Source organism: Capsicum annuum, chromosome 10, assembly GCF_002878395.1.
Source record: "Capsicum annuum cultivar UCD-10X-F1 chromosome 10, UCD10Xv1.1, whole genome shotgun sequence".
Taxonomy (NCBI): Eukaryota; Viridiplantae; Streptophyta; class Magnoliopsida; order Solanales; family Solanaceae; genus Capsicum; species Capsicum annuum.
Window position 1 is genome coordinate 54782046 of NC_061120.1, and position 26693 is coordinate 54808738.

Consider the following 26693-nt stretch of genomic DNA (forward strand, 5'->3'; position numbering starts at 1 on the left):
TTCAGGGTGGTGCACTGATATGACCTCACCTTTGAAGACATTTTAGAAAAAGAAAGTGTGAAAAGGGAAATAGAAATTCTGAAACTGCATGTGAGGTGTAACCAGGGCCAAACATAAAGAAACTGCCTCTTTCATACTCTCCAACAGTTACCAATATTCCAACAACTATCAGATTAGGCTTTATAGTTTTCTAGTTGTTTGTTGTAGACAATATGCATCTTATTAATATCTAGTTAGGATTATTTCTAAGATGATTGATATCAGTTTGAATATCAGTTTCAGGGAGTTCATACACTCCATGTGGATAGATTTATGGACAGTAAACACTAAATTGCGTCTAAGATTCTTGGGCAATCTATTACCAGTAGCAATTTCCTTTCTTTCTCAATCACTTCCATAAGAATTTCCAGCATCTAACAGTGTGAAAGAGAAGCTTTTGAATTCTTCATGAAGAATGAAGATTGATTGTAAGTGTCATAGCAATGTAGATCTCTCAGTGATACAAGCAGTGGAAACTCCAAATAGGGAGGGACTTAAGAATTGAAGGGATTGGAGATTGGTTGATAGTTTAGGAGCAATGATACTAGAAGCAAGGGGATGTATCACAAATATCCAATGATAGTGAACATTGTAACTTGGAATGTTAGGGGATTGAATTGCCACGAGAAAAAGAAGTTGATCATGAACATTGAAAGAAATATAAGAGAATAATATTATTGAATTGTTGGTATCTGCATGATTACATTGAGACCCTATTTATACACACTATATTCCAGTCCCTTTCCAAATAGGACACTACAATACAATCCTTTCCAAGTAGGATTCTATATGGTATTCCTATTCCTACCATATACTAACACTTCGTCTCAAGTTGGTGTATGCAAGACATATGTACCAAGATTGTTAGAGATGTAATGTAAGAGCATTAGTGAGGGAATTCGTGAAGATATCAACAAGAAAACTGGCAGAGCAGCAGAACTGCTCTGGACGTTTGAGAGACCTTAGTTGGAAAGGAACAAAATGAAAAAGTGGTCGAGAAGTAGTAAATGCCGCGGGAAAGTCGATTGGTCGTTGCAAATTTTTCGAAAACTAGTATAAATATATGGGTCATCTCGAAATCAAGAGATAAGTAGATCTTGAACAAGAAAATCACTGAGAAACTGTAGAAACAAGCTCACTCGCAGACTTATTAGATTTGACGGCTAAAAAGGTCAAAATCTAAGAAAAATTATATGGGTAGAGCCGGAATGATCGCACGACCCTACTGGAAAAGAGAAATTATATGAGTAGGGTCAGAATGATGGCACGAACCTACACAAATCAGATATGAGAAGTCACCGGAAAGATGTACGGTATGCAAATCAAATATGAGAAAGTAGCCACCGAAAAGATGCACGGTGCTACGTAAATTAGATATGACAAAGTAACAGAAAGTAGCACGGTGGATCAACTTTTGCTAACATCATCATCGGCTAGACAGGCGACATATATGGGTAATAGCCGCCCGCCGGCAGCGGCAGCTCTTTAATTCTCTACCAAGATCGTAGAGGCTCTAATACCATGTGAGAAATATAAGAGAAGAATATTATTGAATTGTTGTATCTGCATGATTACATTGCGACCTTATTTATAGACACTACATATAATCATTTTCCAAATAGGACACCACATTACAATTCTTTTCTAAGTGGGATTCTATATGTTATTCTTGTTCCTACTCATATTCTAACAAATATGGTACACAAATGGAAGGCTGATGTGTTGTGCCTTCAAGAATCTAAAATTGAAGAGGAGATCACTGGCATTGTAAAAGAGATGGGCTAACAGATTGGCGAAATACTTGCAACTAGTGGCCACTAGAACAATAGCGGGAATCCTAATCTGATGGGACAGTAGGATTTGGGATGGATAAGTTAGCAGTTTGGGGGCTTATTCTATCACCTATAAATTCACTGGAAAGAGTCAGAAATTTGCTTGGCATCTTTACTGTTTTTCTGCCCCGAATGCTAGAAGAGAGAGGGAAGATGAATGGTGGGATCTTGCTAATGTTACTGGCCTTATATCTGGTGCATGGGTGACTTCTATAGGGAGTTTAATACAATAAGATTCCCTTTAGAAAAGAAGAACTGTAAGAAAATTACCAGAGCGATGAAGGAATTTTCCGAGTTTGTAGAAGACATGGAATTGGTAGATTTCCAACTATCGGAGGGCGTATATACTCGGAGATGGGGAAACAGACTGGAAAGTGCAGCTAGACTGGATAGGTTTCTCGTCTCTTAGACTCAAATGCGTGCTTCAGGAACATTAAACAGTAAACTCTCTACATAGTTATGTTAAAGTGTGGTAGCTGGAATCCAGTCAAGTCGCTGTTTTAAATTTGAGAATCGGTGGCTACAAACAGAGGGCTTCGAAGAAAAGGTGAAGGACTGGTGAGATTACTTTGCCTGTGAAGAAAGACCTGACTACATTTTAGCTTTCAAATTAAAGGCTATTAAAGATAAACTCAAGGAATGGAGCAAGACTACACAAGGAAACTTGGGTTTGGAAAAAGCAAGTAGTCTAAATCAGTTAGCTAAATCGGAGGAGATCCATAATCACATGTACTTAAATGAGGAAGAACAAGCCACAAAAGCATCTCTGGCTATCGAGTTTTGAGGATAGTGAAAGGCATGAAGAAGTAGCTTGAAGACAAAAGTCAAGAGCCCTAAGGTTGAAGCAAGGGGATAGAAATACAAAATATTTCAACCGTTTGCAAATGCTCATAGAAGAGTTAAGAACATTGATAAGCTGTTAACAAGGGGAGAGGAGGTGATCAATCCAGCAAATATTAAAAAAGGAAATTGCCACCTTTCATCAGTAGCTATATTTTGAGTTTGCAATGTGGAGACCTCGAGGTAACATAGGAAACTGTCCTAGGGTCAATGATGAGGACCATTGAAGTTCGGGAGATACAGGATAGTGTGAAAGCATGTGCTGGAGACAAAGCTCCTGGACCTGATGGTTTCTCCATGGCATTTTTCAACGAGTGCTGGGAGGTGATACATAATGAAATGGTAGCTGCAGTGCAGAATTTTCATGATCACGGGGTTTTTCAAAAAGAAAGGCATTAATGCTGCTTTAGTAGCCATGATTCAAAAAAAAAAAAATGGGAGCAAAGGAATTGAAAGCCTTCAGGTTCATCAGTTTGATAGGCAGTATCTACAAGATTATTCTAAATTTCTGACTAGGATATTGAAGAAAATAATATTCAAATTAGTGGACAACCAACAGAAGACTTTCATTGAATGAAGATAGATTATGGAACCTATTAGCTAATGAAGTGGTGGATACTAGAATCACAAGTAAAGAGCCTGGTATTCTGTGCAAATTGGACATACTTTCAGAAAGCTTATGGACAAATTAATTGGAATCATCTATTAGAAATTTTGAGGCACGTGGGTTTCGGTGGTCGGATAAATTGGATAAGATATTACATTAGCAGGGTCAGGTTATCAATCCTTGTCAATGATTCCCCAGCTGTGTTTTCCCTTCCTAGAGGGGTTTAAGACGGTGATCCACGACTCCATTCTTATTCAGACTAGCCATGGAAGGAATTCATGATATGCTAAAGAAGGCTCAGGAAATAAGGGAGTTCAAGGTGAGTAAAAAGAGTCACATTTAAAATATGCAGATGAAACACTAGTATTTTGTGAATTCAACAATGATCAATTAAGATTAGTTAGGGTTATTTTTGTTCTCTTTGATGCTACATCGGGTTTAGACATAAACTGGACCAAAAGCTTTATAAATCCAGTAAATGCTGTAAACCAGATCCAATCTCAGCCTGCAATTCTTGGTGGAAGAATAGGGACTTTTCCAACTGTGTATTTAGGAATTCCACTGGGAACCAAAAGAAATATGTTAAGAGAAATGTGAAAAATTATAGCCAGCTGGAAAAGTCAATAGCTTTTCCTAGGTGGAAAATTAATCTAAATCAGTTTTGTCCTTGATGCTATGCCTACCGGCTACCAAGTTGATGTCAATGATTCCTATCCCAATAAATGTGATCAAGGAAACCACTCAGAAGAAATTTCTTTTGAGAAGGAACCAGTGCAAAGAAGAAGATATATCTGGTGAAATGTGACCATCTCATGGACAGCAAGGGAGAGGGGATGTGGGCATCAAGAACTTGAAGGTTCAAAATCAGAGCATACTGATGAAGAGATTATGGAGATTTGCACTGATGAACAATCATTGTGGAAGGAGGTACTCCTAGAAAAGTATGACAGATAGAAGATGGACAGTTAAAAATATAAATGGTCCATCTGGTATAAGACTGTGGAAGACCATTAGAAACACCTTGCCCAAGTTCAAGGAGAAGACATTAATCAAATGGGTAATGGCATGAAGACTATTTACTGGAAGGATATTTAGTTGAATCAAGGCCTTTTGAAACAGGTGTTTCCAGTGATGCACCTTTTAATACAACAGGAGGCAACAATAGATGCTTTATGGAGCAATCAAGGATGGAACCCACTTTAAGAAAGCCATTAAATGACTGGAAAATCGATAAGTTGGTTGAATTATTTAAGACTCTTGAACAGTTCAAGGAACTTTCTTCTTAAGAGGATAGCTTAAGGTGGAGCGAGGAGAAGCAAGAAAAGTTCAGTGCGAATACAGTATATAAGGAGTTCAACACTTCCAACAATCAAATTGAATGCTGGCCATGGAAGATGATTTGGAAGGTGAAAATACCTTACAAGGTGGCATGCTTCATCTGGCTACTAGCTAGAGAATCAGTTCTCACTCAGAATAATATCTTCAGGAGAGGTTATCAGTTGTGCTCTAGATGTTACCTATGTGGAAGTCGAGACAATCAGTCATCTCTTTTTACATTGCAAACTATGGAGGATGTTTATCAGCCTAAGGGTACTAGTTGGAGTATGCCTAGGAACATAGTGGATCTTCTAGCATGCTGGAATAAAGAAGGTATCAACTCAATCCAGAATGACAGATGGAAGGTTGACCCAGCTTGCATATGGTGGACAGTCTTGTCATATCCAGAAGATAAAAATGAAGTGCCAGGTCCTGTTGCATTTTTGGTGCAAATGAGTCTGCTTAGGAACTCATGAATCTATTTTTGATGTTCTAGACTCCGCGTAGATGATAGTGGAACTGTGTATTTTGTCTTTATTAAGATAAAACCATAGCAATCAAGTTCCGAAATCATTTTAGGTTTCTGATTTAGACGAAAAGATGCAGTTTTATGTTCTCTGGAGCTAATTTTCTTATACGAAACTTTTAGTCACGTGTTCATCAAAAATTCATCTGCAATGTTCTCTAACAATTAATTCATCAGTTTACCAACTATATTTGATGCTTAGTACTGTTCCCCTTAAAAGAAAGAACTTGTGGGGAGTGAGCACACGTCTTAGCACCGACAGAGCTATGTCTGCTGCAGAGATTTCAAAAATTGGATTGGAAAAATATGCACAAACTCAACCAATAAATGAGATACACAGGAGATAAAAAATGAGATGCAACTAGGGATGTTTGAGACATACCTGTTCAGGCTTGATCCCACATGTTTCACGAGTACTTTTTTCCAAATAATCCCTGGCTATGTGCATTTTCTCATCAGTAATGTAACCAGCGATTGCAATTACCTCCATTCTATCCAGAAGAGGATTAGGTATCATTTCTACGACATTGGCTGTGCAGACAAACAAAACCTGCAGTCACAAAAAGGAAAAATGAGTGTTAACATGATTTCCCATTCGAAAAAGTAATGCAGATTGTTGACCCTTTTTAAGATACAAAGGAATAGGTAACTGTATTACACAAATAGGATAGGAAAAACGGCTTGGTGGTTTGAAGGAACTTGAAGGCGTCAAAGATCCGATTTGTTTTCCATTTTTGGCACAAAAGGGATTTAATAATCGTAATTATCCTTTGGATAAGTACACTAACCTTGAGGTTGAATTTTATAAGCTCCTTCAGGTTCATACATAACTAAAAAGGGCAGTCCGGTGCATTAAAGCTCACGCTATGCGCAGGGTTCGGGGAGGGCCCCACCACAAAGGTGTACTGTATGCAGTATTACCTTGCATTTCTGCAGAGGCTGTTTCCAACATCTATAATTCAACATAAGAACATATATAATTCAAGGTTTTGAACTAGCCTCGCTACCATAACCAAGTCAGACCACAACACTACCAAAATAATGGAAAGATGCTTTTATTTTAACTCTGCCACTTGGAAATATAACACAAATATTTACCATCACAAAGACATAGGAGGGTCGAGAGGTCGATGATTAGGCCTACCTCCACCTCTCTTCAAACCCACCATAGCCAACCTCTTAAACCTAGGACATTTGTGCGTCTTTTCTTAACATACCTAAATCATCTCAGCCTCACCTCCCTCATCTTGTCCACCACAGAGGCCTTGTCTAGGATATCTTCGCTCCTAATCCTATCTCCTAGTGTGCCTACACATCCGTCTCAACATCCTCATTTCCTCTACTTTCATCTTCTGGACATGAGTTCTTGATTGGCCGACACTAAGTAAACTTCAATTAGTTCAATAAATAGATAATGTCATGGGTCGATATTTTCTTTGAATCAACGACACACAAATAGCATGTGTGGAGTCCGTAGTCCCTCCTGATTATTATTGGCCAGCCTATCTAATTTCCAAGGTTTTTCGGCATGATTTGATGCCTATGCCGAAGCTTACCTTCAAGGCTTGCTTCAACTGCGTGGCTTGTTTAATCATTGATGTCGGTTGCCACAGCCCTGACATGCTATCTACTTTTGTGGCACATCTTCATATGTTTGATGTTGTCTATGCGTGCTCCCGAGATTAGCTACGGTCATACTAGTCCCTCGCCTAGGCGTAAGCAACAATATCACATGCACAATCCTATTTGCAAGCTTGACACTTGCCTTGTGCAAGCACATGTGGCTTACAATTAGCCTGAGTAAGGCAACATCCAGTCCTTGGCCTTGGTCATATATGTCTACCATACCATGCCTTCTATTGTCTCATGGTATTACAAACATAAACCCACACAACACACATTTTCATCTCGCATAGTGCAACATCACCCCACAATAGCACGTCTAGGTCAACGGACCGATGCTTGCCTTGAACCCAAGCAAAGCACACAATTCAGCTCACGAGGATCGAGAGAGAGTCCCTCGATCACTCAATCAGCACAAAGGCCTTATTCCATCACAAAGGTTGCCCCCCGGGCCTAATTGGTTCAAATATCAAGCCTCCAACAGTTATTCGACGCACAATGTTGCCCTAGCCACGAGTCGTCCAAATAGTTCCCAAACTCATATGGATACCTTAGACAATCCCAAGAGATGCCCATGTAGGCCCTTGAGGCTCCCTCTCAAAGCAGCACACTTAGGGCGATTCACTGTAATACACTCGGGAGGACTGGTAGGTTGTCACCATGTGTAGCCCTTTATATATGCTTTAAAAAAAATAAAACATGTGTCAAGAGTAGACATGTTTATGCTCGACAATCATAATAGGCCTCTCTGATAAGATCAAAACTCCAAACCAGAAGTCGTTTGTAACGAACCACTCCTATTGACTTCCTTCGCAAGACCATGAAGATTCATCCAATCCCATCACTCATGGAATGAGTTATAGACTAAGTCAAGACCATAGGTAAACAAACTCTAAATGACTCCACACTTGGTAAGAATATATATGAACAGTCTAGGAACAAGGCTTTCACCTGAAATCCCTAGATTCCAACTTTAGCTCGAGAACATACGGCACTAACACTCATTGTTGCACGCAAACATCGCTCATAGGCTAGACTGTCGGGTTCCTCCCAAGTCCTTGTCAAACACCTTTGGCATTCTTAAGGCATGCCATACAACATCTGTGTATATGGTCGTTGCCTCTTGCCATGCCCCTTTTCCCAATACTCCTACTTTAGCCCCTCGTCAGCTCATGCCACCTAAATAGTTGACACTCGTGTGGCCCATCGGGGAGCACTGCAATGCTGGTGTTTAGCACCCAATGATTTGGGGCGTTACAGGTAAACTAATTGCTAATGCTCAAAGGATGTTACTCTAACTATCGAAAACTGAAAGGGGTATGGAACTGTATCCCTCATTAGAAAAGTCATCAAAGATACTTCCAACAAACAGTAGGAAAGCTCAATGCATCAACTTTTTTCCTATCGAACAGCCACCAAAAAACCATTGCCAAAGAGATCTAGTTTTTCTCAAATCTCAACTATCAAGAGAACAATATTCCACTTAGCCTAATAATAATAGAGTCGTAAGGATAGAAATAGAGGTAGCAGAGATGTGAAACAACATACTTCCAATAACCTTTGATTATCTATCTATATAGAATAGGAGAGGCATAAGCATTGTTAGGATGACAAGTCTCATCACAGTAAAATTCTTATTTCAAAATTCAAAAACAAATGCTAATTCATTATTTAATTAAGAGGCTCCTATTTAATTTTTTTTATTTTTATGAATTTTGACCGCGATATTTGTGGATTTTGGCTATTTTAAGACAATTTAATAATCTATCTAAAAAGATTATATTTAAATTAAAGGATAAAACCTTATAAAATAAATTATCTGAATTTGATTTGACAAATTAACACATTTGTTTAGAATGAAAAAACAAAATACAAAAAATAAGAAGAGAAAAGACAAATAGAGAAAATAAGGAAATAGAAATACTAAAAGGTAAAACTAACGCTAGTGCATGTCGCTTAATTACCCCAATTTCCCCCACTCACAAACACAAACGCAGTTTTGAACTTTCTTTTAAAAATTAAAAAAAAATCACCAGAACATGTCTTTTGGCTCCTTTTATAGCAAAATTGTTTTTCAGAAAACTATAAAAAAAAAAATGAGACAGGCATTCAGTAACCCCCTCCCCCCACCCCCCGAATTATGGTTAAAGTTTCTACGACACACTCCAACTGCACAGGGATCCTATTACCACCTGAACTTAATTTTAACATATTTTTGTCACTCTTTTGTGCTGGCGTGACACCTTCATTACATTAAAATGAGGCTCACGTCAAAGGTATCATGTCAACTAAAAAGATTGACAAAATTACGCTAAAAGTTAATTTTTTTTTTTGGAGGGGGGGGGGGGGGGGGGGGGGGACCCCGTGAAGTTAGAGTGTGCCGTAGCAAATTTGGTCATAGTTCAAGAGTGTACTGAATGCTTTACTCAAAAAAAATAAAAAAAACACGTGTTTTGGGATCCCTTTTTTTGTACCCTTTAACACAAAGTTTTTATCTAATGTTTTTACTTTATTAAATTTGTATTTATCCAACTAATATTAAGCAGTTTAAGTTTTGAATTTGAAATTACTTATAAATGTTCTTCACAGTTAAAACTTGATCATGTTTATCATTATCATGACACAATTACTTAAAAAAAAAATTTAACCATTAAAGTTTTCCAAATGTTTTTAATGAGTAGGACAATGTAAAGATCCAGAATCAAGGATTAATAATTTTGCAAAACAAACAAGTTAACGATGATGATTTTGTTATGATAAATCTAACATATATTTTTTTTTCTTCGTTTTACTTCATTCATGTTTTGTCTTTCTCTTAAGATCATGAAGATAATAAACCACATCAATGGGGGGAAGGTTCAGAAAAATATTGAATCTGCCAAGTAAAAAGGAAAATGAGGAAGAAATTGATTACTTCCCCTCTCAAATATATTCAATTTGTACTTAGGTATGCATTGTTTCTTTGTCGACTTTCAAGTTTAGATGGTCTTATATTTCTCTTTTTGCTTTGATTTTCAGTATTTGATGTGAACTTATCAAGTCATGCTCTTAAATTTTGAAGGTTCATCAGCAGTATGTGACTAAATTGAGGCAGTAAGTTATAATTTTTTTTTTTTGATATCCGTGGTGTCCAAGTCAGCTTGCGCGTACCTCGACTAATTTCACGGGATACTTGCCACCTTGCACCAACAACAGGTACTGGGTAACTCTGTCCTCCAAGGCTAGAACAGACGGAAAGAAATTTACCTAGTGTTTGTTTCTGTTGGGAATTGAACCCGAGACCTCATGGTGCTCAACCCAACTTCATTGAACCACTGGGTCACACCCTTGAGTGCAGAGGCAGTAAGCTACAATTTGAGGAAAAAAGACCATCTTCCAACGACGAATAAGCATTTTGTAGCACTTTTAATCACTCGATTTCCTTTAAGTTTCGGTTAAAATTATTATATTGTAATATGCAATATGAAGAACTAATCAAGAGAATTTTAATTTAGCTTCTTTTTAGTCATTAATATTTACATGTCTGACTATTTAATATCACTTTATAACTATAAGTATATTTGACAGTAACATAAAAATAGCCATAATTACATAATCAAGCAAATAAGATAATAATTTTTTCTAACACTATCCACACATCGCGCGGGCACATATACTAGTGGATAATAAAAGAGAATGTCCAGTCATGAAACTTTTAACAAACTTCGCTGAAATAAAAGCAAAGGCAAATATAAAAAAGAGGAGGGGAAATCAAAAAATGAAAGAGCATAATGATATTAGATATTTTCAAGATTTTACTATCACATTAACCCCCATTTATCAAATGGTTTTAGAGGAATTCCACAAGGGCCAATCAACAGCCACAATAATCTGATAAACCTGGAAACAACTAAGTGGACCTAGATACAACTAACCTTTGCTAAATCAATAGGGACATCAAGATAATGATCCAAGAAATTTGCATTCTGTTCTGGATCAAGAAGTTCCAACATAGCACTTGCTGGATCACCAGCATGTCCCCTTCCCAGCTGCCACAGAAGCAAAAATACAGGGCCATTACTGAAATTTATAATTAATCTATAATTATCCAGATTATTCAATCATTAGATTTGCAGAAGAAATCCAAGAAAATACACAATAAGCTCATACTCAAAAATATGTTCTCGTGGTGATTAGACATAAAGTCATAAAGAGAATAAATAGTGAAAAAACCTAGACATCTCGCATAGCCAAAGACATACAACTGAAGTAGTAACTCTGCAAACTATAAATACCTTATCAATTTCATCTATCAAAACAAGAGGATTAGCTGTTCCCACACTTTTTAAACATTGAACCATCTTCCCCGGCATGGCACCAATATAAGTTCTTCGATGTCCCTTGATGTGTATTCCAAAGTTAGTCATGAAAATTCAAGATTCTGTGCACCACAAATAAAACGCTGTTTGAGCTGGTCAGATCTTTCCATACCTTTATTTCAGCAACATCAGACAACCCTCCAACAGAAAATCTGTAGAACTTGCGGTTCAATGCACGTGCAATGGAACGAACTATACTGGTTTTGCCCACTCCGGGAGGGCCAGAGAGGCATATGATTTTCCCTGTTCAAACAAACATGAACACTGAGTCTGTTTCTAGTTCCTGACTCACATTAAGAAATTAAAACGAGATAAAACAGATGGAGTACACGCAAAAGATAATATCAGTAGCGAATTAATATAATCAATTGAATTTGATATGGTCCTAGCTATGGTGGAAGGACTTTTTTCTAGAGTCTAATTTACCCTTCTTCTTTAGATCATATTGTTAATTCCCATACAAGTATCTGTTTTATCTCAACTATTCATAGTTCTCAAAGACAGTCCTCTTACATCTCGAGTTCAATGTTGTAAAATATATCAATTCCCCAGTAGAGTAGACTCCACTCCAGATGATCAATGTTTTTGAACCTTTTGTAGACATTGGCCATCTTGTGCAAAAATTTGTGTTCATATCCCCTTGTTCGACCATAGCACCCTGGATCATTGTCTCCAAGCAATTTCCGGAAATCTAGCTATCTCCTCAATTCCACAGATAGACTTCAACAACAACAACAACAAACCCAGTGTATTCCCACCTAGTGGGGTCTGGGGGGGTAAGATGTACGCAGTTCATACCTCTACCTCTGATGAAGTAGAAAGGCTGTTTCCGATAGACCCCCGGCTCAAGGCACGAGATACCACACAAACACATAGTAAAGCACAGAAGCAGATTACATAACATAAATACGGCACCCATAAGTAATATAAAACAGAGGAAAGCAGAGGAAAGCACACAGATTCGTAATAAAACATGGAACACGGAACACGGAACACGGAATCATAACAGAAATAAAACCCCCACCAAGAAATTCCCTACACTAGCGACCCAAACTGGCCCTAATCCTCTTGCGTAATTCGCGCCCTCCAGACCTTCCTATCTAGGGTCATGTCCTCTGTGAGCTGTAACTGTTCCATGTCCCGCCTAATCACCTCATCCCAGTACTTCTTCGGCCTACCCCTACCCCGCCTAAAACCATCCAACGCTAGCCTCTCACACCTACGGACCGGGGCATCCATGCCCCTCCTCTTCACGTGTCCGAACCATCTCAATCGTGCTTCCCGCATCTTGCACTCCACTGAAGTCACACCAACCTTCTCCCGGATAGTCTTATTCCGAACTCTATCCCCTCTAGTCAGTCCACACATCCAGCGCAACATCCGCATTTCTGTCACCTTCATTTTTTGGATGTGAGAGTTCTTAACTGGCCAACACTCCGCTCCATACAACAAGGCCGGGCGGACTACCACCCTGTAGAATTTGCCTTTAAGCTTGGGCGGCACCTTCTTATTACACAGCACCCCCGACGCGAGTTTCCACTTCATCCAACCCGCCCCAATACGGTGCGAGACATCCTCGTCAATCTCACCGTTACTCTGGATCACGGACCCAAGATACTTGAACTTATCCCTCTTACATACCTCCTGTGCTTCCAGCTTCACCACTACCTCATTCTCCCACCTCACGTCATTAAACTTGCATTCCACATACTCTGTCTTGCTTCTGCTCACCCTGAACCCTTTAGACTCAAGAGTTTGCCTCCACACCTCTAATTTTTCATTCACACCCCCTCGAGTCTCATCTATCAGCACTACATCGTCTGCAAAAAGCATAAACCACAGCACCTCCCCTTGAATGCGCCGCGTCAACACATCCATCACCAACGATTGCTACTTAGTTAGGATTGATAGAAATATAATAGAAGAATATTATTGAATTGTTGTATCTGCATTATTATACTAAGACCCTATTTATAAACACTAAATTTCAATTCTTTTCCAAGTAGGATTCTGTATACTATTCTTGTTCCTACTCCCATTCTAACACTCTCATTCAAGTTGGTGCATACAGGTCATATGTATCGAGCTTGTTATAGATGTAATTAATACAAGGACCAGCGAGGGACTTGGTGAAGATATCTAAAAGAAAACTAGTACGGATTGGTCAGGACATCTGGGTGACTCAGTTGGAAAGGAACAAACTGAAAAAGTGGTCGGAAAGTAGTAAACTTCGTCGGAAAGTTGATTTGTCGCTGAAAAACTGTCGAAAACAGGTATAAAATATATGGGTCAGCTCAGAATCAAGATACAAATAGATCTTGAACAAGAAAGTTATCATGAAATGGGCTCACCTATCGACTCACCTTGGTGATGGTTGGGGTATGGTCGCAGGGAGACACTTGACCTTTTAGTGGTGTTGGTTTTCACACACCACTAACAAAAAGTGAAACTACGTAAATCAATCAGAGGAGTCACTAGAAAGACCGAAAAGACGCACGAAACCACGCAAATCTGATCTGCGGAGTCACCGAAAAGACGGACAATGCTATGCAACTCAAATATGAGAAAATAGTCTGAAAATATACACGTTGCTACGCAAATCAGATATGAGAAAGTAGTCACCGAAAAGATGCACGATGCTACACAAATTAGATATGAGAAAGTAGTCACTAGAAAGATGCATGGTGCTACGCAAATTAGATATGAGAAAGTAGACACTGGAAAAATGCACGGTGCTACGCAAATTAGATATGAGAAACCACTGAAAAGAAGCACGGTGTCATAATTTTTGCTAAAATAATCATTGGCCAGACAGGCAGCGGAAACTTTTTTCTAAAATGCTCAACTAAGATCGTAGAGGCTCTAATACCAACTAAAAAATATAATAGAAAAATATTATTGAATTATTGTATCTACATTATTACAATGAGACCCTATTTATAGACACTACATTTCAATCAATTCCCAAGTAGGATTCTATATACTATTCTTGTTCATGCTCCAGTTCTAACAAGGAGTATCAACTCTCTTGACGCAAATCTGATCTACGGAGTCACCGAAAAGACGGACAATGCTATGCAACTCAAATATGAGAAAATAGTCCGAAAATATACACGTTGCTACGCAAATCAGATATGAGAAAGTAGTCACCGGAAAGATGCACGATGCTACACAAATTAGATATGAGAACGTAGTCACTAGAAAGATGCATGGTGCTATGCAAATTAGATATGAGAAAGTAGACACTGGAAAGATGCACGGTGCTACGCAAATTAGATATGAGAAACCACTGAAAAGAAGCACGGTGTCACAATTTTTACTAAAATAATCATTGGCCAGAAAGGCAGCGGAAACTTTTTTCTAAAATCCTCCACCAAGATCGTAGAGGCTCTAATACCAAGTGAAAAATATAATAGAAAAATATTATTGAATTGTTGTATCTACATTATTACAATGAGACGCTATTTATAGACACTACATTTCAATCAATTCCCAAGTAGGATTCTATATACTATTCTTGTTCATGCTCCAGTTCTAACAAGGAGTATCAGCTCTCTTTCACGAATTACAATAATTTGTTGAATTCCATCCTTTCAAGTTTCGACTTATATTTGAGCAACTTACACTTTGGTTGCAAAACTGGAATTAGGTTTGTCTGCATCTATGAAAGATTTAACAGTGTGTACTTTTGGTCTAGCATTATACTCATACGACATGATTAATTCGAACAGACTCCGAGAAATATGGTTGTGCTCAAACATGGACATCACATTTTGTGTCCAAAATGGGAAAATCCAAGGTTTGAAGTTAATAGATATAGAAAAGATGCAAATTGTTACAGCAGTGCCAGATATGGTGTAACACCCCAAATTAGGAAGGAGTCCCAAATCGACAAAACACAGGAGGAATGCTGGGTATATAAGTGAGAAAGTCTTACTCCCTAATGACGCGTTTTAAAGCCGTGCCCAGAGCGGACAATATCACTAGTGGGTTGGGCAGAGACAGGGGTATCTCGGGCCTGTGTGGTTCGGGGTGCCCGTCGCGGCCAGGGCCTCGGGCCGGGTCGTGACAAAATGGTATCAGAGCAGCTCTTGTGTCGTCCCTGTCGATGTAGGCCAGAGTTCAAACTGAGTGTAGACAAATCCCGGTAAGGCGGAGCAAACCTCAGTCCTGAGTCTAGGCAAATCCCATTCGGTGGGGCAAACCTCAGTGAGGACGCTGAGTCCGTAAGGGGGTGTATGTAACACCCTAATTTAGGAAGGAATTCCACATCGACAAAACACAGGAGGGATGCTGGGTATATAAGTGAGAAAGCCTTACTCCCTAGTGACGCGTTTCAAAGCCGTGTGGGCCTAGGCCCAGAGTGGATAATATCACTAGTGGGTTGGGCAGAGACAGGGGTATCTCGGGCCTGGGTGGTTCGGGATGCCCGTCGCGGCCAGGGCCTAGAGCTGGGTCGTGACATATGGGCTGCAAAAGTGACATGTGAACAGTATTTGCAGCCGTGGGTGGAAGGGAAATATTATGCCTTAATAAACAAGGTATGAAACCAACATAAGAGACGCATATGTGGCTTATCGTCAGTATGTCACCATATGTTGAGACCTGGGAAGGGTAAAATTTGATGCTTTAGGTGTTCATGCACGAAACAAGATACGGATGGCATAGTGGACATAAATTCGCCAAATATCACCGATTACGGACCGCATATTATACCGTATTGAAAGTTGCCAAAAATCTAGCTACCTGAAGTCTCCATGTTAAGGTACGGAGCCACTTACAGCCGCAGCTGGAGAATACGGCTCATATGTCCAGTCCACCATGGAAGAAAAGGGAAATTCAAGGGTCGCTTGGAGATTGTATGCATGTCGTACCACATGTGCCAAACAGACTTTAATAAAATCCAGGTACAGCCAACTTACTGACCGCATGTGGTGTACGGTTCGTCTGCGACCATTGTATGTCAACCCAAATGGTACCTATACTTACACGAAATTTGATTTCAAACTCATTTTTCTCACACTGCTCATATTCAAATGTCCCTCACTCCCCACTTATTCCTACTTGAGGTTGATTCTTAAGTTTTCCATGGTTATTCCATCACCGATTATGCTATTATACATCCATTCTTCTCCAAATTCTAGATAAATCAAGGATTTTGCTTCGAAAGGGTTCATCAGAAGAAATTGAAGTTTCTTACCAATTAAGGCAAGCACTTCCTCCTACCTTCTCGCATGGATATATTTAGGTTTTTTAAGAGTGTTTAAACGTCACAACTCATAGGATGATGATCAGACACCATGAGTCCATGTCACGATGATTGCATGTGGCGCGTGGGGTTGTTTGGAGCTTGTTGGAGTTCGAGGATTGTTTCGTTGACCTAGTAGAAGGTTTATGGGTCATTGTTGAGTAGGAGAGAGGATGGGTGCGAAGAAGCGCCATTATTAGGGCATTTCAAATATTAAAACTCATCGAGTGCTTTGTAGATTGCCCATATGGCTTGGGCTTAAATTCTAGATGTTAACATGGGTTCAATTATCATTGTTCTTGTAGATTGAGGCTTTAAGAGAAGACTGATCCTTCGTAATAATTGTAAAGTCGGGAATTGAGGTACGTAGGCTAAACCCTCTCTACTCCCCCTATGGCATGACCTCCCAATCCAATGTTCCCTTCCTCTATGAGTCCATGAGATCCCAAGCATAAAATGAATGAGTTTCTTACGATATCTCTACAATGATCATGTACTTTCTTAGTTGTTGCATCCATTGATTTAAGTTCTTTTGTTTCCTATTGTTCATAATCCCTCCTATAGAACTGCCAGTGCTATGAAAGGTCAAAAGGAACCATCCCAAAATGCTACCACCATGAATTATGTATAATGAATCCCAAAAGGCAAACCACAAGTTGGAGCCCAGCTTATATGTTCCCTAACTGCCCCAGACTAACAAATGAGGAAAAAGAAATGCTACAAGGGGTTCTTGAAGAGAGTGAAGTTTGGAGATGCCTAAAATTATATGTGACAGACAAGGCACCTAGCCCAAACAGCTTCACAATGGGTTTCTTCATAAAATGTTGGGAGATACTGAAACAAGACATAATGTTGGCCTTTCAGAATTTCCATGAACAAGAAATGTTTGAAATAAGCCTTAATGCCACTTTCATAGCTCTCATTCCAAAGAAAAAAAGGAGCCAAAGAGTTGAAAGATTTTACCCCAATCAGTTTGATAGGAGGTATTTACAAGTTACTTGCCAAAGTATTGACAGAAAGGTTGAAAGGTGTGATAGCCAAGTTGATTGATCCATCAAAAGTAGACAAATTATGGAGGCAGTGCTAATAGCTAATGAAGCCGTTGACTCCAGATTAAAGAAGAAGCCCGAAATCTTGTGTAAGCTAGACATGGAGAAGGCATATGACCATGTCAACTGGGAGTACTTATTGGATTCTATGAGAAAAATGGGTTTTGGTCAGAAGTGGATACAATGGATCAAATACTGCATCTCAACTGTGAGATTTTCTGTGCTTATCAATGGCTCACTAGTAGGATTTTTCAGTGCACAAAGGGATTTAAGACAAGGAGATCCTTGTCACCCTTTCTCTTCTTAACAGCTATGGAGGGTCTAAATAACATAATAACATGATCAAAATAGCAAACATGAAATGTTACTTTCTAAAAAAAAAAAAAACATAAATGGGTGGCTCAGAGGATTTAATGTGGCCAAAATTGGAGAAAGGAACTTGGAGATAACTTGCTTGCAATATGTTGATGATACTCTCATACTACGCTGAAGAGGATCAACTCAAGACCTTGAGGGTGATTTTGGTACTTTTTGAAGGGATTTCTGGGTTGCACATTAATTGGAAGAAAAGTTTTCTATACCCTATTAATGAGGTACAAAACATGGAGTCATTGAATGCAATCCTAGGTGGGGAATTGGGAAATCTACCCACTATCGATCTATGGATGCCGTTGGGAGAAAAATCACAATCAATCGAAATATGGAATAGTGTGATTGAAAGGTGTGAAAAAGAAATTGGCAAGATGGAAGACTCAGTATTTATTCAAGGCAGGCAGACCAACTCTCATCAACTCAGTTCTTGATTCACTCCCAACCTACATGATGCCTGTTTTTCCTATTCCAACAGGGGTTATTAACAAAATGGACAAGATAAGGAAGAAGTTTCTCTGGCAAGGACCCAATGAAAAGAAGGGTTATAATGTGATCAAATGGGAAGCAGTGATAACTGGAAAAGGACAAGACAAGGGAGCTTGGGAATCAAGAACTTGAAATTCCAAAGCAAGGCCCTTCGAATGACGTGGTTATGGAAGTATAGTAATGAGAACCCGACTCTATGGAGATGTCATTAATGCAAAGTATGAAGAGGAAGAACACTAGATGACCAAGGAAATAACTACGCCCTACGGAGTTAGTTTATGAAGGTCTATTAGAGCATTGCGGAGTGAATCCAAAACCAACATTAAGATTAAAGTGGCAACGAAGCTAAAACAGGTTTTTGGAAAAATGAATGGCATGAAGTAGGAAGATTGGAAAATTTGTTCCCGAATATTTATGCATTAGTCCCTCATCAACAAAAGACTATTGCGGAGTTTTAGACACCCCATGGATGGAGCTTCAACTTTAGAAGGCATATAAATGATTGGGAAATCCAAATAGTAATAGATTTCTTCAGTACCATCGAACATTTAATGGACTAAACGCACTAGATGCAGGTCAAGATACCTTGCAGTGGAATGGTAACAAAAAGGCCAGTTCAAAGTAAGTAATGCTTACAGGTGGATGATTCAAACACCTCAGCGCATAAACAACTGGCCATGGAGAGGAATACGAAAAAACAAAATACCTCATAAAGTGGCTTGTTTTATCTGGTTCTAGCTAAGGAAGCAGTTCTCACCCAAGACAATCTGATGAGAAGAGGGATACCACTTTGTCGTAGGTGTGTTTTTTTTGTGGGGAAAATGCCGAGACATTTAACCATCTATTTCTTCATTGCAAAGTCACTGAAAATGGAGGATTTTCCTAAATCTCAAAGGCATCTCCTAGACTATGCCTGGAAAAATTACTGAAGCAAATCCAAAGCTGGGAGGAAGCTGGTGCGTAGGCAAAAAATAGAGATAAGTGGAGGATTGTCCCTGCTTATATCTGGTGAAAAATTTGGAATGAGAGGAATGCTAGGTGCTTTGATAGCATAGAGAATATTATGCAAAAGATTAAGCTAAACTGTCTTTTGTTATTTTGTTTTTGGTGTAATCAAGTATATTCAAATGACACTCTCTCCCTAATTAATGCTCTAGATTCAATGTAACTAGGAGTTAGCAGGACTTGAAGTAAATGTTGTAATTATGGTTTTTCAGTACAACCTATGTACTGTATGGGAGAAATATACAAAGCTACCAGTTTCAAAAAAAAAAAAAAAAAGTCCAGCTGCAGATCAATGGACGGGGTGAAAAATAAGGATTTAATGTTTGCACAAAAACAAACTTTGGCAATAGCACTTTGAAAATATAACTCGAGCATGGTCCAACCTTTGGTCATCTTGTGTACTTCATGGTTTTCCAGGACAGCTTTTATTGATTGGTAGCATCGATATAGTATTGAAGGTACTAATGTATTTGATGTGATCAGGATTTTCATCTTTTGATACTTCGAAACTGCTTGAGAGTGATACTCATTTTCATCATTACAAATTTAAATACTGTTGAGTGAATTTACAGTGAAAAAATTAAAAACCCCATTGTTGGAGTTCTTACGAGCTTAAAAATTCAACAATGGATTTTGGATTTGGTGAAAAATTTAGATGATTGTGGTTCGGTAGGGATGTCATTTCAAAAGCGTGTCTAAACTGAAAATTTTTCATCTTTTGATACTTCAAAACTGATTGAGAGTGATACTCATATTCATCATTACAAAGATTAATACTGTTAGGTCAATTAAAGTAAAAAATTAAAAACTCTATAGTTAAGAGTTCTTAAAATCTTAAAACTTCACAAATGGGTTTTGGATTTGGTGGAAAATTTAGATGATTGTGGTTCGTTAGAGGTGTCATTTCAAAAGTGTCTAAAATTTGAGGCTACTCGGAAAAAAAATTGACTCATTTCTAATAGAGTTACGTAGTTGGAGTTCGAAGGGAGACAGAACCCAAATTTTTGTACAAGTTTGTATAATTTTTTACAACAGTGTAAAAGTGTATGTAAACACCTCTCATACACTATTATACACATTTATACAAAGTTGATAAATTATCTACTTCTAAGTGTATAATATTGTATATGTGTATAAAGATTGTTGCGGAAAAAAACGTTGGTTGTGCGTACATTTGTGCACGAATCGATTCGTTTCGATTTTGGTCATCATCAAATTGAAATTTCGAATTTTGATTTGTTAAAATCCTCAACCCAACTCAATCTGTTCTAGGCAAATTCGATTCAATTTTTTTATTTGGATTTGGTTTTACAAATCGATTTTGTTCGATTGAGATAGTTCAACAAGCAACTAGTTACATAATTCTTTATCTTGCCAATGAAACAAAGATGGAATCAACGGTTATTTCAATAAATATTAAATAAGAAAATAACTCATTACCTTGCCGGTGAAAGAGTGAATGTGAGACTGAGAAATATCAAAGTGAGACAGTCTGTAGATCGAAGAGAAAGAGTGGAATATTGAATATTTGGGAGTGAAAGTTTGAGATTGAGATAATTGAAAAAAAATGGATGAAGAGATGACCGTAAATATATAAAGAGAGAGACGCATTGGGTTTGTAAATTGTAATACTCTAAATTTGGGCTTAGGCTATACCCAGTTACCTACGTCCTACCATATATGTGTCGTCTATATCCATATACATCTATTATAAGTATACATATATATATATATATATAAAAAAAAAAATTTGACTCAGTTCGGATTGTAAACACACCCAACTATATCCAAATCGAGAAACTATAATCTTTTAAAATTGAATTTGTACGTCAATTCAAATTTTATAATCCAAATTGCTTCGAACCGCTTTTAAAGTTCGAGTTGATCAGATTTGTGCACAGCCCCTGTGCGAGTATAAACTAAAAATATGGCTACATGAGTGTAATATTGTGTTAAACAACATATTTTTGAAAAAAAAAACACACATCAATTCATTAAAGACAAAATGAGAATTTTAAAGTCAAAATGTTTACAACATACCCAATATAATACCACAAGTGGGGTTTGATTGAGTGGGGTGAACACAGACCTTACCCCTATCTTTGTGGGTTAGAAAGGTTGTTTCACAACTCAGGAAAAAAGTCTTTCAAAATATGGTTTGAAAGAAATGTAAGAGTAAAAACAATGATGAAAATGTTGATGAAAGGAAAGTATTAATAGTAAAAATATCATATATAACCAAAGTAGAAGATACAACAATAGAAAAATAAGATAATGCTAACACAAAAACAATAATATTGGTAAGGGTATGAATAGGTGCTCCGAACTAAAACTTTGCTATACCACTTGGAAGAGAGAAAACGCTCAACTACCTCCTAACCGCCTACCCTAATCCTAAACCTCCATGCTCTCCTATCTAAGGTAATGTCCACAGTAAGCTGAAAATGTGTTATGTCCTGTAACCACTTCTCCCTAATTCTTCCTCAATCTAACTCTACCTCTCATCAAACCTATCACCGCCAACCTCTAGGACCTCCTTACTAAGGTATCCGTGTTACCTTCGTCTTCACATGTCCAAACCATCTCAACCTCACTTCCCCATCTTGTCCACCATGAAGGCTACTCCTACCTTGCACCATATCTCTTCATTGTTAATCTTGTCTCTTCTAATATGCTTACACATCCATCTAAGCATCCTCATTTCTACTACTTTATCTTCTGAACATGTGAGTTCTTGACTTGCCAACTCTATATCCCGTACAACATGGCAGGTTTAACAAACACCCTATCACATAGGACTCCAGATGCAAGCCTCTATAAAAAAAATTTATAAATATAAAAAGGTGACGTTTTTACAGGACAGGCTAAAAAAGGAAGTGCCACAATTTTGGACAAAGGGAGGATATGATTATGGCTACAACAACAACAACAACATACCCAGTGTATTCCCACATAGTGGGGTTTGGGGAGGGTAGAGTGTACGCAGATCATACCACTATCTCAGATGAAGTAGAGAGGCTGTTTTCGATAGACCCCCGACTTAGAACCGATAGCAGTATAACAAACACAAATCATAAATGCATACAAATTAGTACAGTCTGCAAAATAATACTACAGCTACAAGATAACACTAAAAACTATCTATCTGAAATCATAGACATCACTCAACACCACAAACAAGGAACTTCAGACACAAATAAAGAACACTCCCTTATAGTTACCGATGCACTCTCACCCACTAACCCTCTATCCTAATCCGAGTTCTCCACACCTTCCTATCAAGGGTCATGTCTTCCGTAAGCTGTAACTGCTCCATATCATGCCTAATCACCTCCCTTCAATATCTCTTTGGCCTACTTCTACCTCTTCTACCCTGCCTAAAACCATCCATAGTCAGTGTCTCACACCTCCGCACTGGAGCAGCAGAGCCCCTCCTCATCACATGCCCGAACCAACGTAACTTTTCTTCTCGCATCTTGTCTTCCACCGAGGCCACTCCCACCTTCTCCCGAATAATCTCATTCCTTACCCTTCTTTCCTGGTATGGCCACACATCCATCACAACATCCTCATCTCTACCACCTTCAACTTTTGGATGTGGGAGTTCTTAACTAGTCAACACTCCGCACCATACAACATAGCCGGCCGGATGTGAGAGTTCAACTTTTGGATGTGATTATGGCTAAATCTCGTAAAACTAAAGATGTTAAGAAAATGAGGGTCATTCTTTTCAAAAGAAAAAAAAAAACTACATTTACCAACCTTGTGAGGTTCCTCTGAGTTTTCCCACAGCAATAAATTCCAAGATCCTTTCCTTAACATCGGTTAACCCATAGTGGTCTTCATCAAGAATTTTTTCTGCCCGTAGTACATCGAAGTTCTCATCACTGCATTTTGAATTATACAAGAACAAAAATTTTAGGACGCAATTGCTAAAAATCATGGCAGAGAACAACACTATAAAGCCAGGTCCAGCACCATCAGCAAACATGGACTCTAACAAATCAAGCTCCCAACTTATCCTATGTAAGAAGCTCATCATCAGTAAAATCCTGATCTAGCTCTCATGAGTGTGATTCTTCTAATGAAAGACCCTGGAATCTGGATAAACTCATAAACTGGGACGCCAAGGAAGCATCATCAAAGACGAAGCATGACACGTGAGTACCCAAATAAGGAACAGAAGGAGAAAGAGAAGTTGGGAGATTACTCAATATTACTCAATAGAAATATAGGCAAGTCAAATCATTATGCACTAAGGTTAACTCGGACGCCTAGCAAATTTTCAAAGAATAATATTTCTACTTCTAACTAAAGGAAGGGTGTTTTTAATAAACAATGTACTTGATGTCATGCCTACCAATATGATGTCTTTATTTTCAATCCCTGCAAGTGTTGTGAAGAGATTGGATGCAATTAGAAGGAAAAAATTACACTACTTTTTGTAGTCCAGTTTATAAATATACAAATATAGTACCTTCTCAAAAAATAATCACACATTCCATTTGGTTACTTCGTTAAGTCAGCTTCTCTCAAACAGATTCCATTATTACAGCTAATCAAGGATACAGATCACACCAATTGAATTGAACCCAAGACAATATAACAGACGGTCAAGATAGGTAACAAACCTGTAACTACCCCATGGCAAGGCAGTCAACCAATCAAGATAATTACGTGTTACATTAAATTCACTTGAACTAGCTTCCAATAGTTGCAGTTTTGTAAGTTCTTCTTCAATAACTTGCATGACATGAGCCGGTATCTTTTCTTTATTAGGCTCTAACCTTTCCCTAAACTTTGCTGCAGTAATAAACAAAGGTAAGTGTCTCAGCATTAGATGTAATAAAAAGGAAATAACAAACTTCATTTCCAACCCCTTAAAGCAAACCTAATAATAAGGTAATTTCTTCTCTCAACTTCAAATCAAAACCAAAACTAGGTCCATCCAAAATGTTTGAAGCGTCTCTTTACCATATCTTTGTGTAAAACTGTAAATTATTAACAAATGAAAGAACGGAAACACATTTTAGAGTACGTGTAATGTTCATTATGAAAAAAACATGGAAGAAGCACCTCCATAAGTATAACGTTCCTCAACAAAAGCAAAAGGGAGAAGAAAGAGTGCATGACGGAGAAAGCAAGTACGCTTCTAAATATGGAAGTGAAGGAGAAGGATAAATCTGAATCATGAGCACTCCGTAACTTGAATAAATGACACTGCTGTACTTACGTTACAAAATGTGGCCTTCCATTAAATACATGTTGAAGTAACTTTTGAAAAGTTTCCAAATATGGTAGAAAGTAACTTTTCGGATATGAAGTTGAATGATTCAAAATATTGTCTTATCAAGTTCTTTAGTGAAAAGACAAAAGTGAACCCTTATAAATACTTATGTGTTTTAATCTATCAAATATTTGGAATGTTTCAAAACAATTTTTGAAGGCGTGTCAATATGAACTGTGTATACCGAAAAAATTCAACCTTCAACTTTCTATCGCTAAAAGTCAATAGTTGCCTGAACGCTATGCATGCTTCTTGTGGAGAATCAACTGTAAAAAGTAAAAACAAGATATAACTCTTACAACCGATATGACAAAATTGCAAATGGTTTGATTTTGCAACTGCTACAAGGAAATTTACATGGGCAGTATAAGATGTTTCATTGGCCACATGAGAAAACATCTAGCCATAATAAATTCATAAAGAGCATTATCCATTTCAATTATAATTAAGAGAAAACGAACCAGAAAGAGCTGTTTTATCATCCGTCTCCAAACCTAGTTCCTGCAATAAGGAAATCAAAAACACAGTCATACTGAAAATGCCTTTTTGACGATGCAAGTTTCTTGAAAAGAAACTCTTTCATTCAAAATAATGAATCAGAAGCTCAACATGCATAGGAATAAACATATGTAAGTTTAACTAAGTTTAAGGATGATAACATATAAAAAACTGCACATAATCCACATGCCTTCTTTATGGCCTTTAATTGTTCATTCAACAAATAACGGCGTTGCTCTCCACTTATTTTTTCTTCAATTGCTTTTGCAATTGATTCCTGCAGAAAACAAAGATGTAAATTTCTAAATGCATCCATACCTATTCAAAGTTTTTGTATGCATCTTGACGTGCATTTACCTGAATCTTACTGATCTCCATTTCCTTCTTCACTATCTCGAGAGTAAGTTGTAGTCGTTTATGCACCTGATGCATGTATTATGAGGTTAACTATGAAACAACATACAAGAGACATTCACTTAATCTTATGTACACACTACATTTTGATCCCTCAGCGGACAAACAGGAGATACCTCTGCTGGTGAAGATTGCTTCCAATGATCAGAAATCAAAAGAACAAAAACATTGTTATATTTTCAACACTCCGAATAGGCGGAAGGATCTACATCGATTGCTTCCAATGATCAGGAAATTAAAAACACAAAAAAACATTGTAATATTTTCAATGCTCCGGATAGGGCAGAAGGAACTATGTCCATTGCTTCTAATGATCAGGAAATTAAAAAATACAAAAAAAAAAATTATATTTTCAACACTCCGGACAGGCGGATCTATGTCCATCCCCACCATCCTTGTCCACCGCTTGGTATCTACCTATTTATGTACCGACACAAGTGCACATACAGAAAATGGTATCTAACAGGAACTTACGTCTAGCTCTTCAAGCACTTGCTGGCATTGTAGCTGGTTGGCTCCAGATATTGCTGCTCCAAAATCTGCTAACCTTGCATAATTGAAATCACCAATATGCTGCAGCTTCAAGAAATTAGAATATTGAATGGTAACAAACCTAGTAATGCTCATGCAATACATAAAGAAGACAGAGATCCATTGGTTGAATCATTACATATAAAAGGGCTTCTATCTTAATCACACCAAAAAATAACAAGTTCTCTTGAGTACTTTCTGTTTCTCCGAGCAGTAGAGCGGACAGGTGTAATGACCCAGTGGGGTACGGCCAGCTGTGCTTTGAGATCATGTGGAGGACCATCGCGATGGTCAACTCCAGTGGGGTCCCGCAAACGCGAAGAAGGGACCCCTAGCAGTATAAATTCTGGACTTCGAATTTTTCAGCTATTTTATCCGAAATTTTGATCTCTATAGTTGGTGGGAGTAAGATTCTTGTGGATTTTCCATCACATTGAGCTTGGGTAAGTTTCTCCTACTCCCCCTCGTAATTTTTCTGTTCTAATTTCTCTTAAATCTGAATTTCATTCTTCGATTTTGGGGAAGTCCCACGCTGTTTTGAGCCTCGAAACGGGTCCCTTCTTGCCCAAATTTCGGACATGAATTCCTTATCCTACGGGTGAGATAATTGCAGGATTAATTTCCCATTTCATTGTCGGGCCCCGGGGTCGATTTTTTTTTT

The 26693-nt window shown here is 38.1% G+C and overlaps 1 protein-coding gene across 1 annotated transcript in view; it reads right to left on the minus strand.

Moving 5' to 3' along the window:
- Positions 1 to 26074, minus strand: part of LOC107845715 (lon protease homolog 1, mitochondrial) — a gene marked incomplete at its 5' end in the record, with an annotated part of 40551 nt that extends 14477 nt beyond the window's left edge. The window contains 10 exon segments of the mRNA XM_047397917.1: positions 5544 to 5711; positions 10699 to 10812; positions 11059 to 11163; positions 11255 to 11385; positions 23065 to 23189; positions 23934 to 24105; positions 25051 to 25090; positions 25278 to 25364; positions 25445 to 25510; positions 25976 to 26074. Coding sequence (XP_047253873.1) covers positions 5544 to 5711; positions 10699 to 10812; positions 11059 to 11163; positions 11255 to 11385; positions 23065 to 23189; positions 23934 to 24105; positions 25051 to 25090; positions 25278 to 25364; positions 25445 to 25510; positions 25976 to 26074 — 1107 coding nt within the window.
- Positions 26075 to 26693: the final 619 nt, after the last annotated feature.